This window comes from Symphalangus syndactylus, chromosome 24 (genome assembly GCF_028878055.3).
Source record: "Symphalangus syndactylus isolate Jambi chromosome 24, NHGRI_mSymSyn1-v2.1_pri, whole genome shotgun sequence".
Lineage (NCBI taxonomy): Eukaryota > Metazoa > Chordata > Mammalia > Primates > Hylobatidae > Symphalangus > Symphalangus syndactylus.
Window position 1 is genome coordinate 52,364,465 of NC_072446.2, and position 20,741 is coordinate 52,385,205.

At 45.0% G+C, this 20,741-nt stretch overlaps 1 protein-coding gene across 1 annotated transcript; it reads left to right on the plus strand.

Annotated features, from left to right (window-relative positions):
* The first annotated feature begins 1,224 nt into the window (after positions 1-1,224).
* Positions 1,225-4,328, plus strand: LOC129474683 (cystatin-S). Its single transcript, XM_055266218.2, has 3 exons — positions 1,225-1,452; positions 2,985-3,098; positions 4,201-4,328. Exons 1-3 carry the CDS (start codon positions 1,225-1,227, stop codon positions 4,282-4,284), a joined length of 426 nt encoding a protein of 141 aa, XP_055122193.1. The 3' UTR covers positions 4,285-4,328.
* Positions 4,329-20,741: the final 16,413 nt, after the last annotated feature.

Consider the following 20,741-nt stretch of genomic DNA (forward strand, 5'->3'; position numbering starts at 1 on the left):
TTGCACTGGCTGTTCCCCACTGCCTGGGGCTTCTCAACCTCTCCAGTCTCATAGAGACCTCCCTGACCAGGGTCCAGTGGTCTCTCTCTAGTCCCTGTTCTATTTCACTTCCAACAGAGTGAGTATAACTCCCTGATCCTAATTGTTGATCATAACCTACCATCCCCTATACACACTGTGTAGGAATTTACTATGCAGTTCCATAGCCACCAGCCACATGTGCCATGGGACACTTGAAATGAGGCCAGTCCAAAATGACTTCTGGTCTAAGTGTAAAAAATACACAGGGAATTTCAAAGATTTACAAAACCAAAAAAATAAAAAAAAAAACCGATCTCATTAATAATTGTTCCCATTAGCTGAAATCATATTGTGGCTATATAAGGTTAAATAAATATTTTAAACATTACTTTCACCCATTTATTCTCATCTTTTAAAATGCATCTACTAGAAATTTTCAGTTGCTCATGGGTTGGTGTCACATCTCTGTTGGGCAGCAGCTCTGCAATGTCACCTCTATGGTTCATCATCCAGGTTCTGTCTTCAAGCCCTAGACCTCCTGGCACAGGGAGTAGCTGGTGATAGGTTTGCTTATTGAATAATGAATTATGAAAAGAGAACCCAGTGACCTTTTCCAAAAAGGTTAATTCCCTTAAATTTGGCAAAGAAATTCTCCACATTAGGGTGTGGACAGGGCCTTCTGGAACTTTCTGAAATAACCTCTCTGCTCCAGAGATTTGGAGACCGTGACCAAGTGCTCCTGGATGCCCCTGATATCTGAAGACCCCGGGAGGCCAAAACCTGTATTTTTCCCCTTTCTGAGCAAACAAGAAGTCACGTTGCTTTCACAGTCAAAGGACCTGTGTCACCTCTGTGGAGACCTGGGTGACTCAAGCTTGGGAGCACTGGGGAAGAGAGGCATGGCTTGGGGAGGCTGCAGGGAGGACAGGAGTGGGGAGGAGGGGGAGATGGAGGAGGCCTGGGAGGGGCAGAGGGAATTTAGGCAGGGAGGGAGATTGTAGTGGTGGGGGAGTGAAAAGAGAGATGGAGAATGAGGGGATGGGCAGAAAGGAGGAGGAGTCAGGGGCAGGGCATGGAGGTGGGTGGGGCTGGGCTGCCAAAGCAGGATAAATGCACAGCTGCCTGCTGGTCTGGGCTCCCTGCCTCAGGCTCTCACCCTCCTCTCTTGCAGCTCCTGGTCTGTGCTCTGCCTCTGAGGACACCATGGCCCGGCCTCTGTGTACCCTGCTGCTCCTGCTGGCCACCCTGGCTGGGGCCTTGGCCTCGAGCCCCGAGGAGGAGGATAGAATAATCGTGGGTGGCATCCATGACGCAGACCTCAATGATGAGTGGGTACAGCGTGCCCTTCACTTCGCCATCAGCGAGTACAACAAGGCCACTGAAGATGAGTATTACAGACGCCCGCTGCGGGTACTGAGAGCCAGGCAGCAGGTGGGTGCTGCCTCTACCTGAGGGATCCTGAGTCCCAGCCTGGTTTGTCACCCAACCCCCAAGAGCATTCCCAGCAAATCAACACTGACACATTCATGATCTAATGCTCAGATTCATTCAGCTTTCCCTGACTCTCCGCTGATGGCCTTCATTCCTAAGCATGCTCCCGGGGCATGCACTGCAGCCACTGTCTGTCCTCTCAGCTTCCTTTAACCTGTAGCAGCTGCTGTGTCTGTGCCATGACCATGGCATTTCCCAGGGTCCAGCAGGTGTGGATGGAGACGGTGCTGACCCTGGGTGGGCTTGATGCTGCTCAGGATGAGATCCAGGCCGTGAGGCTCATCCTCCTCCCTGAGTCCTCTCCTCAGGGGCCACAAGGGAACCTGGCTCCCTGTTCTGCAGAGTCCTGCTTCCCCAAGTCACGCCCCTGGGCACAGCCCCTTAGGGCTAGCGGCCTTCACCCTCAGGCGGGCTGAAAACCCCCTACAGCCCAGGGTGGCTGAGTCCCTGCTGGGGTGGGGCATGCCTGACCCTGCCTCTACCAGCTGATGCAGAGTTAGACCTCAGCCAGATGAGGACAGCAGTCACCTAGCAGAGCAGAGGAGGGGGTCAGGTCGGGAGGGAGCTTCAGCAGGGCAACTGGGCCCAGCTTGACCTGCATCCCATTGCAGAGCAGCAAATAGTGACACAGCATTTAGAGTTCCTCCACTTTCTCTTGGAAATTCAGAGGAATCCCCACCAGCCCCATTTCTCCTCCTGCAGCTGTCAGCTGGGGCCCTCATCCTGCACAGGAGGTGCACTCCCTGGTGCCGTGGTCCCTGCTGGCCTGCATCTCCCTCTCAAGCATGACAGTAACTTGGAGTGAAGCACAGGGCGTTGCAGACCATCAGGCCCGGAAGCCTGTTTTATACATGGGTAAACTGATACTCGAGGGATCTCAGCAGTTCCTCCTGGTTCCACACAGTCCCTCATCCCAGGTTTCTCCACAGCTCTGCCACGTTGTGTCTGGGAGAGGCCCTATGCAGGGAAAGGGTTCAATTCTACTCTGCAATTGCAAGACACGCAGGTGTGCTGCTGACTTGAGAAATGTAGCTTGAACCTCACACTTGAAATGGTGGCATCTGGAAGGCCCCATTGACCCAAAATATCTGTGTGTGTGAAGCATCTCATTTCCTACTCTAAGTGAGGTAATAAATCTAGGTTAAATGGAGGGAATGAGATTTCCGGAAATTAGCTGAAATTTTGTCATCAGACAGCCTTCCTAGAAAAGATTCAGTGTTCCCTCGCCCCTGAGCCACAGGTAGCAGAATTCAATGAATCCTTTTACCCAGCACAGAGAAACCAATGTTTAAGAACAGGTATGAGGCCCAGCACCCTGCCAGCTGACAGGAATAGGGGGCTTATGTGCCTTGTGGTGGGCAGCTCACGAAGCCCCCAAGCAAGTCCAGTGACTCAGCCACAATGAAGTGCCTGTGAGTGCATGAAACTGATGGGGAGCACTGTCTGTGCGTCCTGTTTTCTCATGTGTGCAGACTGTGGGCGGGACGAATTACTTCTTCGATGTAGAGGTGGGCCGAACCATATGTACCAAGTCCCAGCTCAACTTGGACACCTGTGCCTTCCATGAACAACCAGAACTGCAGAAGGTAAGTTCCTGATATGGGTCCCGGGCCAGTCGTGCATATGTGTCAGCCTCTGCCTTACACGTTTGCAGGGTGTGTGTGTGTGCAGGTGGGTATGTGGGGAGCCGTGTATGCATGGATGTGTACATGTTCATTTACTTGTGGGGAGGGTGTGCATGTAGGTGGGCATGTGGAAAGGTGCACGTGTGTACACACATGTGCCAGTGTGTGCGGGGAGGTGTATGGGAGCATGTGTGCCTGTGTGTGGCTGTGTGGGGGGATTCTGGGGGGTTGTACATAGATCTATGGGGATGAGAGGTCCAAGTGAGTTTACGTAGTTGCCTATGTGTGTGCAGATGGGGTGGTGAGGGAGGGGGGTGATGTATTTGATTTGCTAAGAAGGCTTTAGCTTGGGAATGGTTACTGGGAGGTCACCTCTGCCTGCTTTAGGGTGTTGCCTGTCAGGCAGGAAGAAGCAGCTGCTGGGCTGTGTGCTGGGCAGGGAGAAGGCTTTCTGTCTGATCCCAGACTCAGGCACCTGCATGCAGCCACAACCTCAATGATCAGATTAGTGGGACCTAGAGGCCTGTTAACTGCGAAGCCCTGGACCTGCCCCACTCACCCAACACCAGCCTCTCCAAGGACCTGCTGGTTCTTGTGAAGCCTCCACTCAGGGGAGAGCCGCCCTCCCCTTGTCACCCCCTCCCCATGCCCCAGCTCTTTTAGGGGGAGTTGTCCTGCCCTGAGTTCTTCCCTCTGGCCCCTCTTATTGCTGGCCTTGGTGCTGGAGGTGGAAGCAGCTAGGGGAAGTGAGCCACCTCCCCATGTCCCGCACCTTTGGGGCTCCCAAGGCCTTGCACAGGTTGATCCTCACAGGGCTGTGCTGGGACAGGACCCTGCAGGTTGGGGTGGGGGCCCAATGCCACCTGGTGACCTGGAGCCTTGGGAAGGGTAATGGAACAGCCACTATTCATTCTAGTTTGGTGCTCTTGGACTCAGCAGGGGTGGGTGAGGGCCCAGTGTCTCACCTCCATCCTCCTCATCTGGGCTCTGACATCTCATGCCTGGGCATCTTCCCCTTTAACTGTAACCCCCACTGATTGGCCCTTTCTCTTCCCTTTCACAGAAACAGCTATGCTCTTTCGAGATTAACGAAGTTCCCTGGGAGAACAGAAGGTCCCTGGAGGATACCAGGTGTCAAGAAGCCTAGGGATCTGTGACAACCACCTACTCCCATCCCCCTGTAGTGTTCCCACCCCTGGACTGGTGGCCCCCACCCTGGAGAAGTCTCCCTAGGCACCTGCACCAGGAGACAGACAGAGAAGGCGGCAGGAGGCCTTTATTGCTCAGCAGGGGCTCTGCCCTCCCTCCTTCCTTCTTGCTTCTCATAGCCCTGGTACATGGTACACACAACCCCCCCTCCTGTAATTAAACAGTAGCATCACCTCCCTCTGAGTTCTTGGCTGTCTGGGGATGTGCACACAGGAAGGGTTTCCGCAGTTCCTTTATAAAGCCTCCTTGTTCTGCTGGTGTGGAGATCAGAAGAGTACCTGGGAGCTGACGCAGCCACAGCAAGACCGTCAGGGGAGCTGCTGCCACTTTTGGAGGCCTGAGCTTCAGAACAGGGAGAGAGCAGCCAGGGGCTAGGAACCCAGGCCTTCAGCTGCCACGGCCTCTGGTGAGGGGGTCAGGGAGAGGAGGGGGCCCAGGCTGCTGCCCGGGAAGCTGGGCTGCTGTTTTGATCTGAGCTCCTGGTCCAACCAGGAGGAGGGGGCTGGCTGTGTCCACAGGCATGGGCCAGGCCTCCGTGGATCTTGCCAGGCCATAGATTCCATCTGTGCTTTCAGAGTTGAGCAGACTCCAGGTGTAGCAGGACGAGCCGTAGACAAAACTCCTCAGACACCAGATTAAAGAAGGAAGAGGTTTTTATTTGGCCAGGAGCATTGGCCGACTTGCGTCTTAAGAGCCGAGCTCCCCAAAAAGGAAATTCTTGGCCTTTTTATAGGCTTACAACTTTAAGGGGTCCACATGAAAGGGTCGTGATTCATCAAGCAAGCATGGGAAACATGACTGGGGGCTACATGCATCAGCTAACAGAACAAAAAGTTTTGCAATGCTTTTTTCATACAGTGTCTGGAATTCACAGATAACACAAGTAGTTTGGGTCGGGGCTTGATGTTATTATTATTACTTTTTTTAACTCCTAGGGCCAGGTGGTGGTGCCAAGGTTGTCTGGCTATTTATTTTACTTCTGTTTTTTTCCAAATTTTGCTTTTTCTCTCCTCCTGTCTTGTGAACTAGACAAGGTGGGGGGAAGAGGGCAGCAGGAGTAGCAGTGGTCTCCTTCTTTACAGGGACTGAGCTGCTCTCACCAAACCCCCAGACACTAAATAGATAGTGATCGATGTGTGGTTCTTTCCACAAGAGACTTTAGGCCTCTACATGGAAACAAAGTCCAAAAGTGTGTGTGTGTGTATGTGTGTGTGTATGTGTGTGTGTGTGTGTGTGTATAACTGATTGGGAAAAATGCCACCCAGACCAAAGATGGGCAACATCACACAGAGAAAGCAGCGCCTGCTGTCATCCATCCTGGGAGGGTGCACCCATGCTGGGAGGTTGTCTCCTGTGCTAGGAAGCTGTGCCCTAGAAGAGTTTTACACATTCACATCCAGCTGCCCTTTCTCTGGACCTGGATTTAAAACAAGCACTCAGGTTAGACTTCTTGCCAGGGATGGAGAAGTTAAAACACAAATGGAAGTGACATGCAGTGGACGCTCGCTTTTTTCACAAAGGATGTTTTAACTAATAAATAACATCACCTTAGTGTCAAAACCATTCTTTAGAATAGTGGGTAGTTGTGCTCCAAAGAAGAGGCTACAGTCCTAAGCCCCAGCCCACCCTGCACGGCCCTTCCCTTTGCCATTTCAGGGCAGAGGGGTGCAGCCCTCAGGGCAGATGCCTCTGGGAAGGACTCTCAACGATCTTCCATGCCAAGAGCTGTGTTGACCAAGGGTGGCTGCCATGAACACCGAGGGGGAAATGACAAAGGGGAAACTGCCCAAACAGCCCTGAGGCCAGCACCCCATGTGCTGCATATAGAAAGCCAGGAGGAGAATGGTCTGGCAGGGACAGTGGGGAGCACCTGCTTCATTTCCTCTCCACCCCCTCAGGATTTAACCAAGGTTTTGGGTTGAAGAAAGTGAAGCAGGAGGCCATGAGCTGGGGAGATTTGAGTCTGGGCCTCACTCGGTGTCAGGGAATCGGGGGATGCACACACTGATTCAGGATTCTGTTGGAAGAGACGGGCTGAGAGCAGAGCATCAGGTGCCCAGGAATGGTGGTCAGGGGCGAAGTCTTCCCTGCATGGAGATCCCCATGGTTCTCTCCCTGCGGAAGGGTCTGTCTTGACATTAGCAACCACCATCCAAGGACACAAGGAACAGGTGATTTTCTGTAAACCAGTAACTTTTCTGACATCTCTCTTCCTTGGGGAAGTGGAGGGGGAAGTCTGGCTCTGTAGAGGGCTCCCTCCACCATCTCCCTGTGTGTCTGTTCCCTAGGAGGGGAGCACGGGACAGGGAGGCTTGAAGGTGAGCATGTGGGTCTTTCTCTTCTGGAACAAGCTGAGGGTCTGGGCTCTGTCCGGAAGCTACTGGGTTTTTGGAGTAAATAAGTTTCCTGAGGTTCATGTTTTGAAAATATCACACCCTTTCTAAGAGTTCCTTTAGCAAAAATAATGTCACAAATTCTTGGTAAAAGACTAAAACCGCTGAAGTTAGAAACTCCATCTTCAGCCTAGACAAATCACTCTGGAAGGAGGGATAAGTCCACTGGAGGCCTGGGAAGCAGGAACCATTGAGGTCATTCATTGGGCAGGTGGATTCTCAGCATTATGACCACAGGCAACCCAGGTTCCATGAGGTCTAAGGCTTACATAATACAGAGGGTTATCTGCATGAAAAATAGCATAATATAACCAATTAGAAACTAAGAAGAGAAGTTAGTGTTTATTTAAGAAGAGGAAATAAGTCACAACAAATTACTCATTTTAAAGTCCTAATAAATACTACAATCATCCCAAATTCCAGAAAAATAATATACATCCTAGTGCGATCAGTCACCAAAACTAATTTTGCAGTCGACAGACTCAGGATTATTGGCTTGTAGCAAAAAGGGAATAAATTCACATCAACAAACCTGGGAAGATTCAAAAAACAAAGCAAATAGGTTATTATAAGACTGTGGGGAGGGATTTTTGAGGCTATAGTGATGGACTCAGAGCATAGCAGGTCTTAGGGTAAAGCAGCCAGTGTCAAGTCTGGTCTGCAAAGTGGACCTAGGTCCTCTGTCCTTAGAACCCATAAAGTCCAGCCAGATGTGGAATGTTCCATCCAGAAACCCCTCCTCTGTAGCTCTGTGCTTCTGTGTAAAGGTGGATGTATATCCTCCAAGCAGTGGGATGTTCTTCTTACTGATAAGCAAAGTTTCTGACAGCCCCTGACGCTGGAGAACAAGGTCTTCCATTGAGTCAGAAAGCAGTTGTCACCCAAGGAAGAGGCTGTTTGACATTTCAAAGCTGCAGCCTGAGAGAAACATTGTTTTCTGCTCATGATGTCACTGGCTTTGTCCTCATCAGTTCATCCATCCACCCTGCAGATGAAAGGGCAGATTTGCCCTTCCTTAATTTGTGTTCTTTTTACTTACTAACATAACATTTTTATTAACTACTTCACACAACAGTGTAACAAGTTATTTCTATGTTTTCAAACTCAACTATTGAGTCACTATTTGCCTCATCACATGACATTGATTTTATAATAGAATTTTCTATAAATATAGCCGAAAGATAAACCAGTCTTTCCACTAAGTTTGATCACTTTAAAATTCTGATAAATACTACAATCATCCAAAATTATGAAACACTACAATCAATCCTACTTGTGAAAATCATGGTTTACAACATTTTCTTTCTGCTTCAAAACTCATGTAGGTAATATTACAAATTTGTCTGGTTGTTGTCTAATTTGGAAAAGCTTCCAGTTTTCTTTCATGTGAGCGCTAAGATTTAAATACTTTCTAAATTTTCTTGACTTAAGATCGATGATCTTAGAGACTCTATCAACAACGCTCACTAAACACAGCATTTTAAAACTCTGTTGTAGTGGGCTTCAAAATTGTGCAAATGTATAGCTATATACTATATTGATTACCTCATGGATGCACTCCATCCTGGGTGATAGACAAACAAACAAACAAACAAAATTTAACCTTGACTATAAACAACCTAAATACCCCACTTAAAAGGCAGATTACAAGTTGTATTTAAAAACCCAGACCCATCCATCTGCTGTCTTCAAAAGATCCATCTCACACATCATGACACCATGGTCTCAACATAAAGGGTTGGAAGGAGATCTATCACACAAATAGAAAACAAAAAAGGGAGAGAGTTGCTATTTTTACATTGGATGAAACAGACTTTAAACCCAAAATAGCAATTTAAAGAGGATAAATAAAGGCATTATATGATGACAAGGTGTTCAATTAAATGAGAAGACTTAATTATTCTTAAACATGTATGCACCCAACATTGCAGCCCTCAGATTCATAAACAAGTATGCCCAAGCCTACAAAAAGAATTAGCCACAGAATTATAATGGGGTACTTCAACATCCCACTGGCAGTATTAGATAGATCATCAAGGTAGAAAACTAACAAAGAAATTCTGGATTTAAATTTGACACTTGACCAATTGGACCTCATAAATATCTACAGAATGCTCCACCCATCTGTGTCCTGAATTGGTTCCTTCCGGTGGGTTCTTGGTCTTGCTGAATTCAAGAATAAAACCACGGACCCTCCTGGTGAGTGTTACAGTTCTTAAAGATGGTGTGTCTGGAGTTATTCCTTCAGATGTTCAGATATGTCTGGAGTTTCTTCCTTCTGCTGGGTTCATGGTCTTGCTGACTTCAGGAGTGAAGCTGCAGACCTTCCGAGTGAGTGTTACAGCTCTTAAAGGTGGCATGTCTGGAGTTGTTTGTTCCTCCTGGTGGGTTTTTGCTCTCGCTGACTTCAGGAGTGAAGCTGCAGACCTTCACACTGAGGGTTACAGCTCATAAAGGTAGTGCAGACCCAAAGAGTGAGCAGCAGCAAGATTTATTGTGAAGAGCGAAAGAACAAAGTTTCCACAGCATGGAAGGGGACCAGAGTGGGTTGCCACTGCTGGCTCCGGCAGCCAGCTTTTATTCCCTTATTTGGCCCCACCCACAACTTGCTGATTGGTCCATTTTACAGAGCACTGATTGGTCCATTTTACAGAGTGCTGATTGGTCTGTTTTTACAGAGTGCTGATTGGTGCGTTTACAAACCTTTAGCTAGACACAGAGTGCTGATTGGTGCATTTACAATCCTTTAGCTAGACAGAAAAGTTCTCCAAGTCCCCACCTGACCCAGAAGCCTAGCTGGCTTCACCTGTCAATCCCCACTCAAACAGGACACCCCAATTGCTGTTGGGAATTCAGTGATGACCACACTAGCTACTTCCTCCTGGATAGGGGCAAAGAAGGGGCCCTGCAGTTGTAGTGTCCTCCAGAGGGGAACTCTTTAGGCCAGTGAAAGGGCCAGTGCGTCGGTCCGGGCGTCCTCAGTAGAAGTTGTTAGTTGAGCTCATTTGGGGTTCCATATGTAAGACCATCTGTAGCTTGATGGCCTCAATCCTAGAGGAAACAAATTTGACAAGGAGGTTAAAAATACAGGGCCTGAAGGCAAGTAATAGCGAGATGGCTTCCAGGGGACCTAGAAAGGGGAGAAGCCATGTTGCCCAACTTCAGAGGTTGGTATAAGAGCTTGAAAGGCATTATCTGATTTCAAAAGCCTTTTTCTGTAAATGCCAGGTGGCATCTTGTACTATCCCTTACCGGTTAGTGTAAAAACAACACTCTTCCCCTAAGAAGGTACAGAGTCCTCCTTTCTCAGCAGTGAGGAGGTCTAGGCCTCGGTGGTTTCGGAGAGTCATGGCTGCCAAAGAGTCTATTTGGGATTGTAGAGTAAGGATAGATTTCGTTATTTCTTGCAAACTGTCTAAGAAATCCTTTGAGAGTGGGTGGTAGTAGGATAATGAAGTAAATAAACTGGCTATTCCGGTTCCTGTAGCAGTAGCCATTCCTAACCCTATAAGTAGGGGTATTAGTTGCATAGCTCTGCGCTGACGGACTTGAGCTTTAATATCAATATAGGGTACTTGAGCTATAATATCAATTATAGGGTACTGATAGGGTCTGATTTCATAAGACTAGAAGTTAGGATAATATATGTTTACACTGTTAACTATTAGCAAACTTTACTTTTGTTGAAAACCTTTTAAGTTTGGGATTTCAATTATTCTTTTCTATTAATAAGACCTCATTCAGTCCATATTAACTTAGAATTGGTATAGATGGCTCCTTCCTGATTCTGTAAGTACTTTAAGGTTTGGGTTAGTGCAAACAGCTCGCACACTTGAGCAGACCAATTATTAGGCAATTTTCCTAACTCTGCTTCTATAAGAGTTTCCTTATCACTTACTGAATACCCATTGTGTCTTTTTCCTTAATCACCCGGGAGGAACCATCTATCTTCCTGTCCTGAAGTGAGTTCCTCCTCGATCTGGTCGGACCTTTGTATAGTAATTAATTAAGATTTAGATCCCCTGTTAGGAAACCGGCTGGGTTAAGGATTTTTGATAGGAAGGCTATGGGTTGTCTGTGGCCTCAGTGTTTTTGGGCTACACCCTTGTTTACACTGACAACAAGGTGGTATTGGAGTGTTATAGGGTTACAGAGAAGACCTTCAATTATCAATTATAGGTCTTAATTTTACCCTGGCTTTTAAAGGAATAGGGTACACTTTTTTCTTTACTACTTCTATCTCTCTTTCTCTTTAACTTCTTTGTTTCTCTCTTTCTGACTCCCTCTTTGTTTGTCTCTTCTTCTCTCTCTTTGACTTTGTGTCTCTCTTTTTCTCTCTCTCTGACTCCCTCTTTGTCCCTGTCTCTTCCTCTCTTTGTCTCTTTGACTTTGTCTCTTTCTTTCTCTCTGACTCCCTTTTTCTCTCTCTAGTCCTCTCTCTGTCTCTCTCTCTGACTTTCTGCCTCTTTCTCTCTTTCCTTTCTGCTGGCCTTTCCCTGCCTCTGCCAGCTGCTTATGCTGCTGTTCTCCCCTCTCCTTCCCCTTTTCATGGGTTTGGCAGTGTAAGACTGCTACCTCCTTGGGTTTTTGCACTGAGTGCAATAACTCCATGGTTTCCTTGTGGTATTTAATGGGGGTTCCCCCAGAGGTTTAGGAACTTCCTTTCTTTCCAGATTGCAGCATGGGCATGTAGGATTAGATAAGCATACTTGCTATTTGTATACACATTTATTCATCTTCTCTTTCCCAGTTCTAAGGTCAGGTAAGTGCCACTAGTTCTGCTAACTGGGTGCTGGTCCCTGGGGGAAGAGGCTTACTTTCAAGTACTGTTACTATGGCATAACCTGCCCTTCATATCCCATTCTCCACAGATGAACTTCCATCAGTATATAGGTTAAGGTCAGGATTAGCTAAGGGGACTTCTAAGAGATCATCTCGGGTGTCATAAGTCTGGACTATAATTTGTTGGCAGTCATGCTCAATTGGCTCCTCATCCTCTAGGAGAAAAGTGTCAGGGTTGAGGGCCCCAAACGTACATATTTGTAGTACCAGTCCCTCAAGGAGTAGCACCTGGCATCTAAGTAGGCAGTTGTCTGATAGCCATAAACTTCCTTTGGCACCTAGTATGTCATTTACATCATGAGTAGTCCAGACAGTGAGATCCTTTCCTTGTATTATTTTGAGAACCTCTGACACTAAGATGGCCACCACCACAACTACCCACAAATGGTGAGGCCAGCCTTTTGCTACCACATCAATTTCCTTACTTAGGTATGCCACTGATGTGGGGTTGTCCCACTAGTCTGAGTAAGGACTCCAAGAGCTATTCCTGCTCTCCCTGTGATGAATAAAGAGAAGTTTTGTCCCTTGGGAAGGTTTAAGGCTGGAGCTTGAGTTTGTGCCTTCCAATGCCCAGACTTCAGGGTTGAATCCCCCCTCAAGCAAGGGACAAGAAATGGGTAACTTGTTCCCCATATTCATGTAGATAATAGCTCCAGCTTTGGCTAACATATCCCTCCCTAATAAGGGTATGGGACTTTCAGGCATAACAAGAAAGGCATGTGAAAAGAGCAAAGTCTCTCAATTGCAGCTGAGGAAGTGGGAGAAATACCTGTCCCGGGATTCCTCAGATGGTAACAGACGTTGAGGACAGCTGTCTAGGACAAGAGATTAACACTGAGAAAGCTGCACCAGTGTCCAGGAGGAAGTCAATTTCCTGGCCCTCAATGGTTATACATACCCAGGGCTCAGTGAGAGTGATGACATGAGCTTGCGCTTGCCCTGGGCACCCTCAGTCCTGTTGTTGGATCATCTGGTTGGGGGCTTCTGGCCCAGAGGACCATTGAACTCTGGGTCAATGTGCCTTCCAGCGATTGTCTCAGCATAGTAGACGTGGGCAAGAAGGCAGCTTGTTTCTCATAGGACAATCTTTTTTAAAGTGTCCTTGTAAACCACACTGATAACAAGCCCTACCAGGTGATTGGCCTGCTCCATTTTCTGTCCTCTCTGAACTACCAAGGTTTGTTTGTCTGAGGGCCATGACTAAGGCTGCAGCCTTTCTCTGATCTCACTTTTCCTTCTGGGCCTGTTCCTCTTGGTCCCTATTATAGAACACCAAGGTTGCCAGGTTTAATAATGCCTCCAGATTTTGTTCAGGGCCCAGGGCTCACATTTGGAGCTTTCTCCTGATATCTGCAGCTGATTGGGTAATAAACTTATCTTTTAGGATCAATTGACCCTTTAGTGAGTCAGGTGACAGGGGAGTATATTTTCTTAAGGCCTCCCGTAGCTGCTTGAGGAAGGCAGAAGCATTTTCTTCCTTTCCCTGACATGGTGGACATCATTGAATAATTCATGGGCTTTTCTCTAATTCTCCTTTGTCCTTCTACATCATAGGTCAACAGATGTTTGCAACTCCAGTCCCCATGATCTGAGTTGAGGTCCCAGTGGGGATCCATACTGGGGACAGCTTGCTGACCAGGAGGGAATTTGTCCCTTTCTTCAGCTGTCATTCTATCATTTACTTGACTAAGATACCAGGTATCTCCAAACTCTCAGGCTGCAGCTAAAGCTGCATTCTTTTCATTAAAGCCCAGGATTTGATCTAACAATAGCATGACATCTCTCCAAGTAAGATTGAAGGGTTGCCCTAGGCCCTATAGGACATCTATGTACATATCAGGATCATCTGAAAACTTCCACAGGTCTGTCCTTATCTGCTTTAAGTCAGAAAGGGAGAAAAGGACATGTACCCAGGTTGGGCCAAATTCCCCTCCCGCTACAGCTTGAAGGGGACATAACAGATAGCCTGGAGATTTTTGTGGTCCTTTGGAGATTTCTTTGCCTATTTCCTTCCGGGTGGGGGAGATTAGAGGAGGCTTATCATTAATAGGAAGGGGAGCTATAGGGAGGCTAGGATAAGGGGGTAAGTTGAAAGGTCCTCCTGTGGGATGTAAACTGCAAGCTTTGCATAGTTGTGTATTCTCCTTCAATGTATTGAAAGGTTGGACATAAGGTATTTCACTCCATTTGCCTTCCCTCTTACAGAAAAGGACAAGCTGCAAGATAGTATTGTAATTCATACTTCCCTCAGGTGGCCATTTTTTCCCATCAGAGAGAGAATATTGGGGCCAAGCCATAGTGCAGAAAAAAATGAGCCACCCCTTTTTCAGGGTTTGCAGGTCAAATTGGTCCCAATGGCTTAGGATGCATTTCAAGGGTGAGCCTGTTGACGCCTGAGTGTTTCCCATCTGAAAGACAAAAACGCCCATGGTTTTGGTTTATTTGTTTCTCCCCCTGCCCAAGAACCCACAATGGTCCCTGGACCCTGCTGATTGGAATAGTTGCACTCACTGATGCAGCAGCAGAAACACCTCTTGCCCAAGAACCCACAATGATCCCTGGACCCTGCTGATCGGAATAGTTGTACTCACCAATGCAGCAGCAGACACATTAGTTTTCCTCCACAAGGAGAACTGAGGAAGGTCAGATTTAGTGGCCCTTACCAATGCATTCTTGAAAACCTGCACCCTTGCCTGTCTTCCTAGACCACAAAAAGGACTGAGAAAAATCAGATTTAGTGGCCCTTACTGATGCATTTTTGAAAACCTGTTAGAGTCCTAAGCTTTCTCCTGTTAGTATTGGGACTTTGCCCCTGTCCTATAAAGATGTTATGCTCGAAAAACGAAGTGGAGGGCCATAGCCTGAGGGAGGGGAGGGATCATCAGAGTTGGAAGAGTGATGCCTTTTTGTCCTCACTTATATGAATAGGAATGATATCATTTCTGAAGCTCCCCATATCCTAGCTTCCAGAATAGCTTCATTAGGCCTGCTTGTCTGAGGAGGGATCCTAAAATTCCAGATAGTCCCTCCTATGATGGGGCTTTGGGCAAAAATTATGTCTTTCTGATTGGTGAGCCCCAGGTGCCTAAAGAAGGTAACAGAGTCCTGAAGTTTATACTAGAAATCACTCTTACAGGAGAAACTAGAATAGCACCAGAGACAGGGAGTGGTTTTTAGAAGTGGGACTAGCCTCAGAGAAGAGAGGTGAGAGGAAGTTTGTCCAACAAGCATTAGAACCCAGGAGGCAAGGGTCAGGATAGATAGGATAGATGGGCAAGTCTCGCTTGGGCGACATGACATTGAGAGGTCTGCTCATGGCCGCAGTGTCAACCAACTTGTTCTTGGGACCCCAGAGCCAAATGGCTTTCCTCTCTGTCGACCCTCAGCTCAGCCCAGAAGTACAGGAAAAGTGGAAGCTGGTTCCAGGCAAACCAACGCTCCCAACACCAAGAGTCAGGTGTTGTTAGAGAGCCCTTTCCCAGAAAGCCTGACACCCGTGTCTTTAGTCCGGCGGCTGTGCTAGTCACTTTTAACTGGCTGACAGGTGTCCAGTATTTAGCCCCCAAATTCTAAGGAAAAATAGGACAGAATAACAAGCAAAAGGGGTCCAATGGTACTCATTACTTGGCAATAGGCAATAGTGCCTTCAGGGTCACCAAAATGTGTCCAGAATTGGTTCTTTCCGGTGGGTTCTTGGTTTTGCTGACTTCAAGAATTAAGCTGCTGACCCTCGTGGTGAGTGTTATAGTTCTTAAAGATGGTGCGTCCAGAGTTGTTCCTTCTGATGTTCAGATGTGTCTGGAGTTTCTTCCGTCTGGTGGGTTCGTGGTCTTGCTAACTTCAGAAGTGAAGCCGCAGACCTTCACAGTGAGTGTTACAGCTCTTAAAGGTGGCGTATCTGGAGTTCTTCATTCCTCCTGGTGGGTTCATGATCTCACTGACTTCAGGAGTGAAGCTGCAGACCTTCGCAGTGAGGGTTACAGCTCATAAAGGTAGTGCAGACCCAAAGAGTGAACAGCAGCAAGATGTATTGTAAAGAGCGAAAGAACAAAGCTCCCACAGCGTGGAAGGTGACCTGAGCAGGTTGCAGCTGCTGGCTCCGGTGGCCAGCTTTTATTCCCTTATTTGGCCCCACTCATATCCTGCTGATTGGTCCATTTTACAGAGAGCTGATTGGTCCATTTTACAGAGACCTGATTGGTCCATTATACAGAGTGCTGATTGGTCCGTTTTTACAGAGTGCTGATTGGTGCATTTACAAACCTTTAGCTAGACACAGAGCCTAGATTGGTGCATTTGCAATCCTTTAGCTAGACAGAAGAGTTCTCCAAGTCCCCACCCGACCCAGAAGCTGAGCTGGCTTCACCTCTCACATCAACCACAGAACATACATTCTTCTCATCGGCCCATAGAGCATACTCAAAGACAGACCACATGCTCATCCATAAAGCAGGTCTTAATAAATTAAAAAAAAATAAAACCATACAAATTTTACTCTCAGAACACATTGGAATAAAAATAGAGATCAATACTAAGAAGACAAAATCAAATAAAAATAGAAATCCATACTGAAGAGAGTAGCTGAAGCCACAATTTCTCCTGAGTGATAGGAAGTATGGCCAGGAACAGCTTTGCAGACTTAGACTTGCCTGTGGGTGTCATTTCTGGGTGCCCCAGCCTGTCCCCTTTGTCAGTTGGGAGGTGTGTCCCACCAGTTTTGAGCTGCTGGTCTGAATTGGGAGTGTGGGCCACAGCTCCCTTATCTTGCAAATAACTTGGCAAAGCAACAACCCCCATCAGGTCCAAGCCTGGGGATATTTCCCAGCATTCAACACTTCAGCTTCCTGAAATAAGGGCCTGGCACCCTTCCCCTGCAAAGAACTTGTTGCAACAGCCATTTATCCACTCTGCAGCAATTTTTTTTTGTTTCTCACTGAGGGGCATATTTCCAGGTATTTGGCCCATCTGCTCACCTAGATTAAGATGCTAGGTCACCCCTCCATTCCTGTGCAGACATCTTGGCGCAGAAGCACCCTCTTCACTCCACAACCAAACATAATTTCAATAATTCAGTGCGTCCCCTCACCTGGATTAGGAGCACAAATTGCCTTTCCTTTCTAATGCAGAGATCTTGGTGCATCTGTACTTTTCTACTCCATTCCAAGGCATAGTTCCAAGTATTCAGCACACCTGCCCTACTGGACTGGAATCCTGAGTCACTTCTCTTGTCTTGTGCAGAAATCTTGGTACAGCAGTGCCTTCTCTGTCATGCTCAGGGATACTTCCAGGCATGCTGAGTACCCACTTACCTGGAATAGGAACCTGAGCTGTCCCTCCCTTCTCATGCAGAGATCTTGGTGCAGCAGCAGCCTCTCCACTCCATGCTGTGCACATTCCCAGGCATTTGGAGAACATTCTCACCTGGATTAGGAGCCACAGCTACCCCTCCCTTCAGGTGCATAGGTCTTGAATCAGCAGCATCCACTGTGCTCCATGCCTGGATATATCTTCAGGCATGTGGAGTACTCACTTTTGTAGATTACTAGGGTAGGTTACTACTCCCTTCCCAGGCAGAGAACACTGGGCAGCAGAGGGTTAAACCCTCCATACGCAGGGAGATCTCTGGATGTTTTGCAGCTGCCTCTTTATTTATGCTCACAGCTAGTGCTTGCGCCTACCACTGTCAGACATGTAGGCATGTCTGCATTCTCTGGCCCAAGCCAGCTTGGTCCCTCAGTCCAGGACTGTACAGGGAGCTCACACCAATGTGCATTCCACAACATAGCCCATTGCCTGAGGCAACAGAAATTTCTCATCATAAACAAAGATCAAGTATATGCCCCATCTGAATCAACCTTAGCTGGTTCTTATCCATAAGCACCACCCACTGGCTTGGAAAATAAACTACACAATCTGATAGAAAATCTGCTGACAGAAATGCATAGCACTGGAGAATGAGATAAGCTTCCTGACACCTCAACCATACTGGACTTGTAGGAGACAGTGAGCCCACTCATTCATCCCTACACCACTTCTACAACCAACATCTGAGAAAGCCACCATACAAAGACTATCTATAACCAAGGAACATACACAGAACCTTTGACAATGAAAGCACCCAGAACCAAAGTTGAAGCCTACACAGCACACATTATACACATTCTCAAGGGAGAAAGGAAGAAACCAAAACATTCCTTCCAAATGAAAGTAAATTTAAAAATTAGAAACAGAGATAGCTTTTGCAGATGAGAAGGAACCAGTGAAAAAAAATTCAAAAGTATGGAAAAGCAGAGTGTAACAATACCTCAAAAGGACCACAATAACTCTCCAGCAATGGGTCTTCATGAAAATATATTTTTTAAATGCTTGATAAAGAATCTAAAATACTGATTTTTTAAAAGCACAATATAATCCAAGAGAAAGTTGAAAAAAACATAAATCAGAAATACAATTCAAGATATGAAAAAAGAGATAGATTTTTAAAAACCCATACAACTACTAAAAATAAGAACTGCATTGGTGAAATTTTAAAATCTAGTTAAAACATCAATAGTAGGCTTGACCAAAGCAGAAGAAATTATTTCAGAGATGGAAAGTAGGTCTTTCAAATTAAGCCAGTCAGACAAAAATAAAGGAAAAAAATGTTAATGATTAAAGATTTCAAGAAATATAGGACCATATAAAAAGCATGTAAAAAATAGGAGTCATAGGTATTCCACAGAGAGAAGAAAAAGTAAAAGATATAGAAAAATCTATAAATGAGACCAAGAAGGTAATTATATAATGATAAAGAAATTTATTTGAGAAGATATAACAATTCCAAATACATTTGCATCAAACATTGGAACACCTAGATTCATAAATCACCTAAAAAAAGAGATAGATACCAATACAGTATTTGTACGGGACTTCAATATCCCACCTACAGAACTAGACAGTTCATGGAGGCAGAAAATCAACCAAAAAATTCTGGAATTCAGTTGAACTCTAGAGCAAATGGACCTAACAGATATTTACAAAATATTCTACCCTACAACTTCAGAATACAGTCTTCTCGTGTATGCATAAAACATTCTCAAAAATTTACCATATGCTAGGCCACAAGAAAAATTTCAATAAATATAAAAAAATTGAAATCATATCAAATACCTTCTTGAACCACAGTGAAATAAAAATACAGATCAACACTAAGAGGAATACTCAAAACTATACAAATACATGAAGATTAAATGATCTGCTTCTGAATGACTGTTGGGTCAATGATGAAATTAAGACCAACATCAAAAAAAATGTAAATGAATAAAAATAAAGACATAGCTGCAAAAATGTCTAAAAAACAACCAAATCAGTGCTAAGAGGGAAGTTTATAACATTAACTGCCTACATGAAAAAAACAGAAAGATCTCAAATAAGCAACTTAAGGTTATACCTCAAGAAACTTGAGAAAAAAGAACAAACCACACCCAAGACTAGTAAAAGAAAAAAAAAATAATGATCACAAAAGGACTAAATGAAATCGAGACCAAAAAAAAAAAAATCAATGGAATGAAGTCAGTTGTTTGAAAAGATCAACAAAATCAATAGACCACTAGCTAGATTAACCAACAAAAAAAGAGAGAAGATTCAAACAAGTACAAGAAGAGATAAAGGTGTCATTACAACTAATACAACAGAAATACAAAAGATTATCAAAGACTACTCTGAGCATCTCTATGTGATCATATGAGAAAATCTAGAAGAAATAGATGGATTTCTGGAAATATACAACCCCCTAAGGCTCAACCCAGAAGAAATAGAAATTTTGAACAGACCAATAATGAGTAATAAAATTGAATTAGTAAGAAAAAAAAAAAAACTTCCAACAACAACAAAAAAGCCTAGGACCAGATGAGTTCACAGCCAAATTCTATCATATGTACAAGACAGAACTGATTCCAATCTTACTGAAAGTTTTCCAAAAAGGGAATCTTCTCTAATTTATTCTATGCAGCCAGCATTGCAATGATACCAAAGATAGACAAGGACATAACCAAAAACAACAACAATAAAAAAACTACAAACCAATATCTCTAATAAACACAGAAGCAAAAATCCTCAACAAAATGCTACCACACAAAATCCAGTAGCATATCAAAGACATAATACACCAAGACTGAGTGGGTGTTATTCCAGAGATGCAAGATTGATTTAACATACACAATCAAAAAATTGGATTCACCACATAAACAGAATTAAAAACAAAAATCATGTGATCATATCAAAAGATTCGGGAAAAGGCGTTTAACAAAATCCAGCATCTCTTCTCAATAAAGACCCTTACCAAATTATGCATAGAAGGAACATACCTCAAAACGATAAATGCCATATATGACAAACCCAAAGCCAACATTATTCTGAATGAAGAAAAGTTGAAAGCGTTTTCCCTAAGAATAAGAACAAGGCAAGGATACCCACTATGACTACTCCTATTCAACATACTACTGGAAGTTCCAGCTAAAGCAATCAGGCAGAAGAAAGAAATAAAGTACATCCAAATTGTAAAAGAGGAAGTCAAATTTTCTGTTTTTTTTTTAATGATATGATCTTATACCTAGAAAACCCTAAAGATTCCCATCAAAGACTCTTCGATTTCATAAATTTCTTCATGAAAGTTTCAGGATACAAAATTAATGTACAAAAATCAGTAGCATTTCTACATAACAATAATGACCAAACTGAGAACCAAATCAAGAACTCAATCCAATTCATAATAGCTACAAAAAGTAATAAAATACCTAGAAACACATTTACCCAAGGAGGTGAAAGATCTGTACAAAGAGAACTACAAAACACTGAAGAAAGAAATAATAGATGGCACAAAGAAATTTTAAAAATCCCATGCTTATAGACTGGGAGAATCAACATCATTAAAATGATCATACAGCCCAAGCTATCTACAGATTCACCTGAATTACTATCAAACTACCAATGTCATTCTTCATATAATTAGAAAAAAAAATCCTAAAATTCATATGGAATCAAAAAAAGATCCTGAATACCCAACGTAATGCTAAGCAAAGAGAATAAAATTGGAGATATCACATTATATTGCAAGGCTGTAGTAACCAAAACAGCATTGTCATGTTATAGAAAGAGACACATATGGAAAAATAAAGCCACA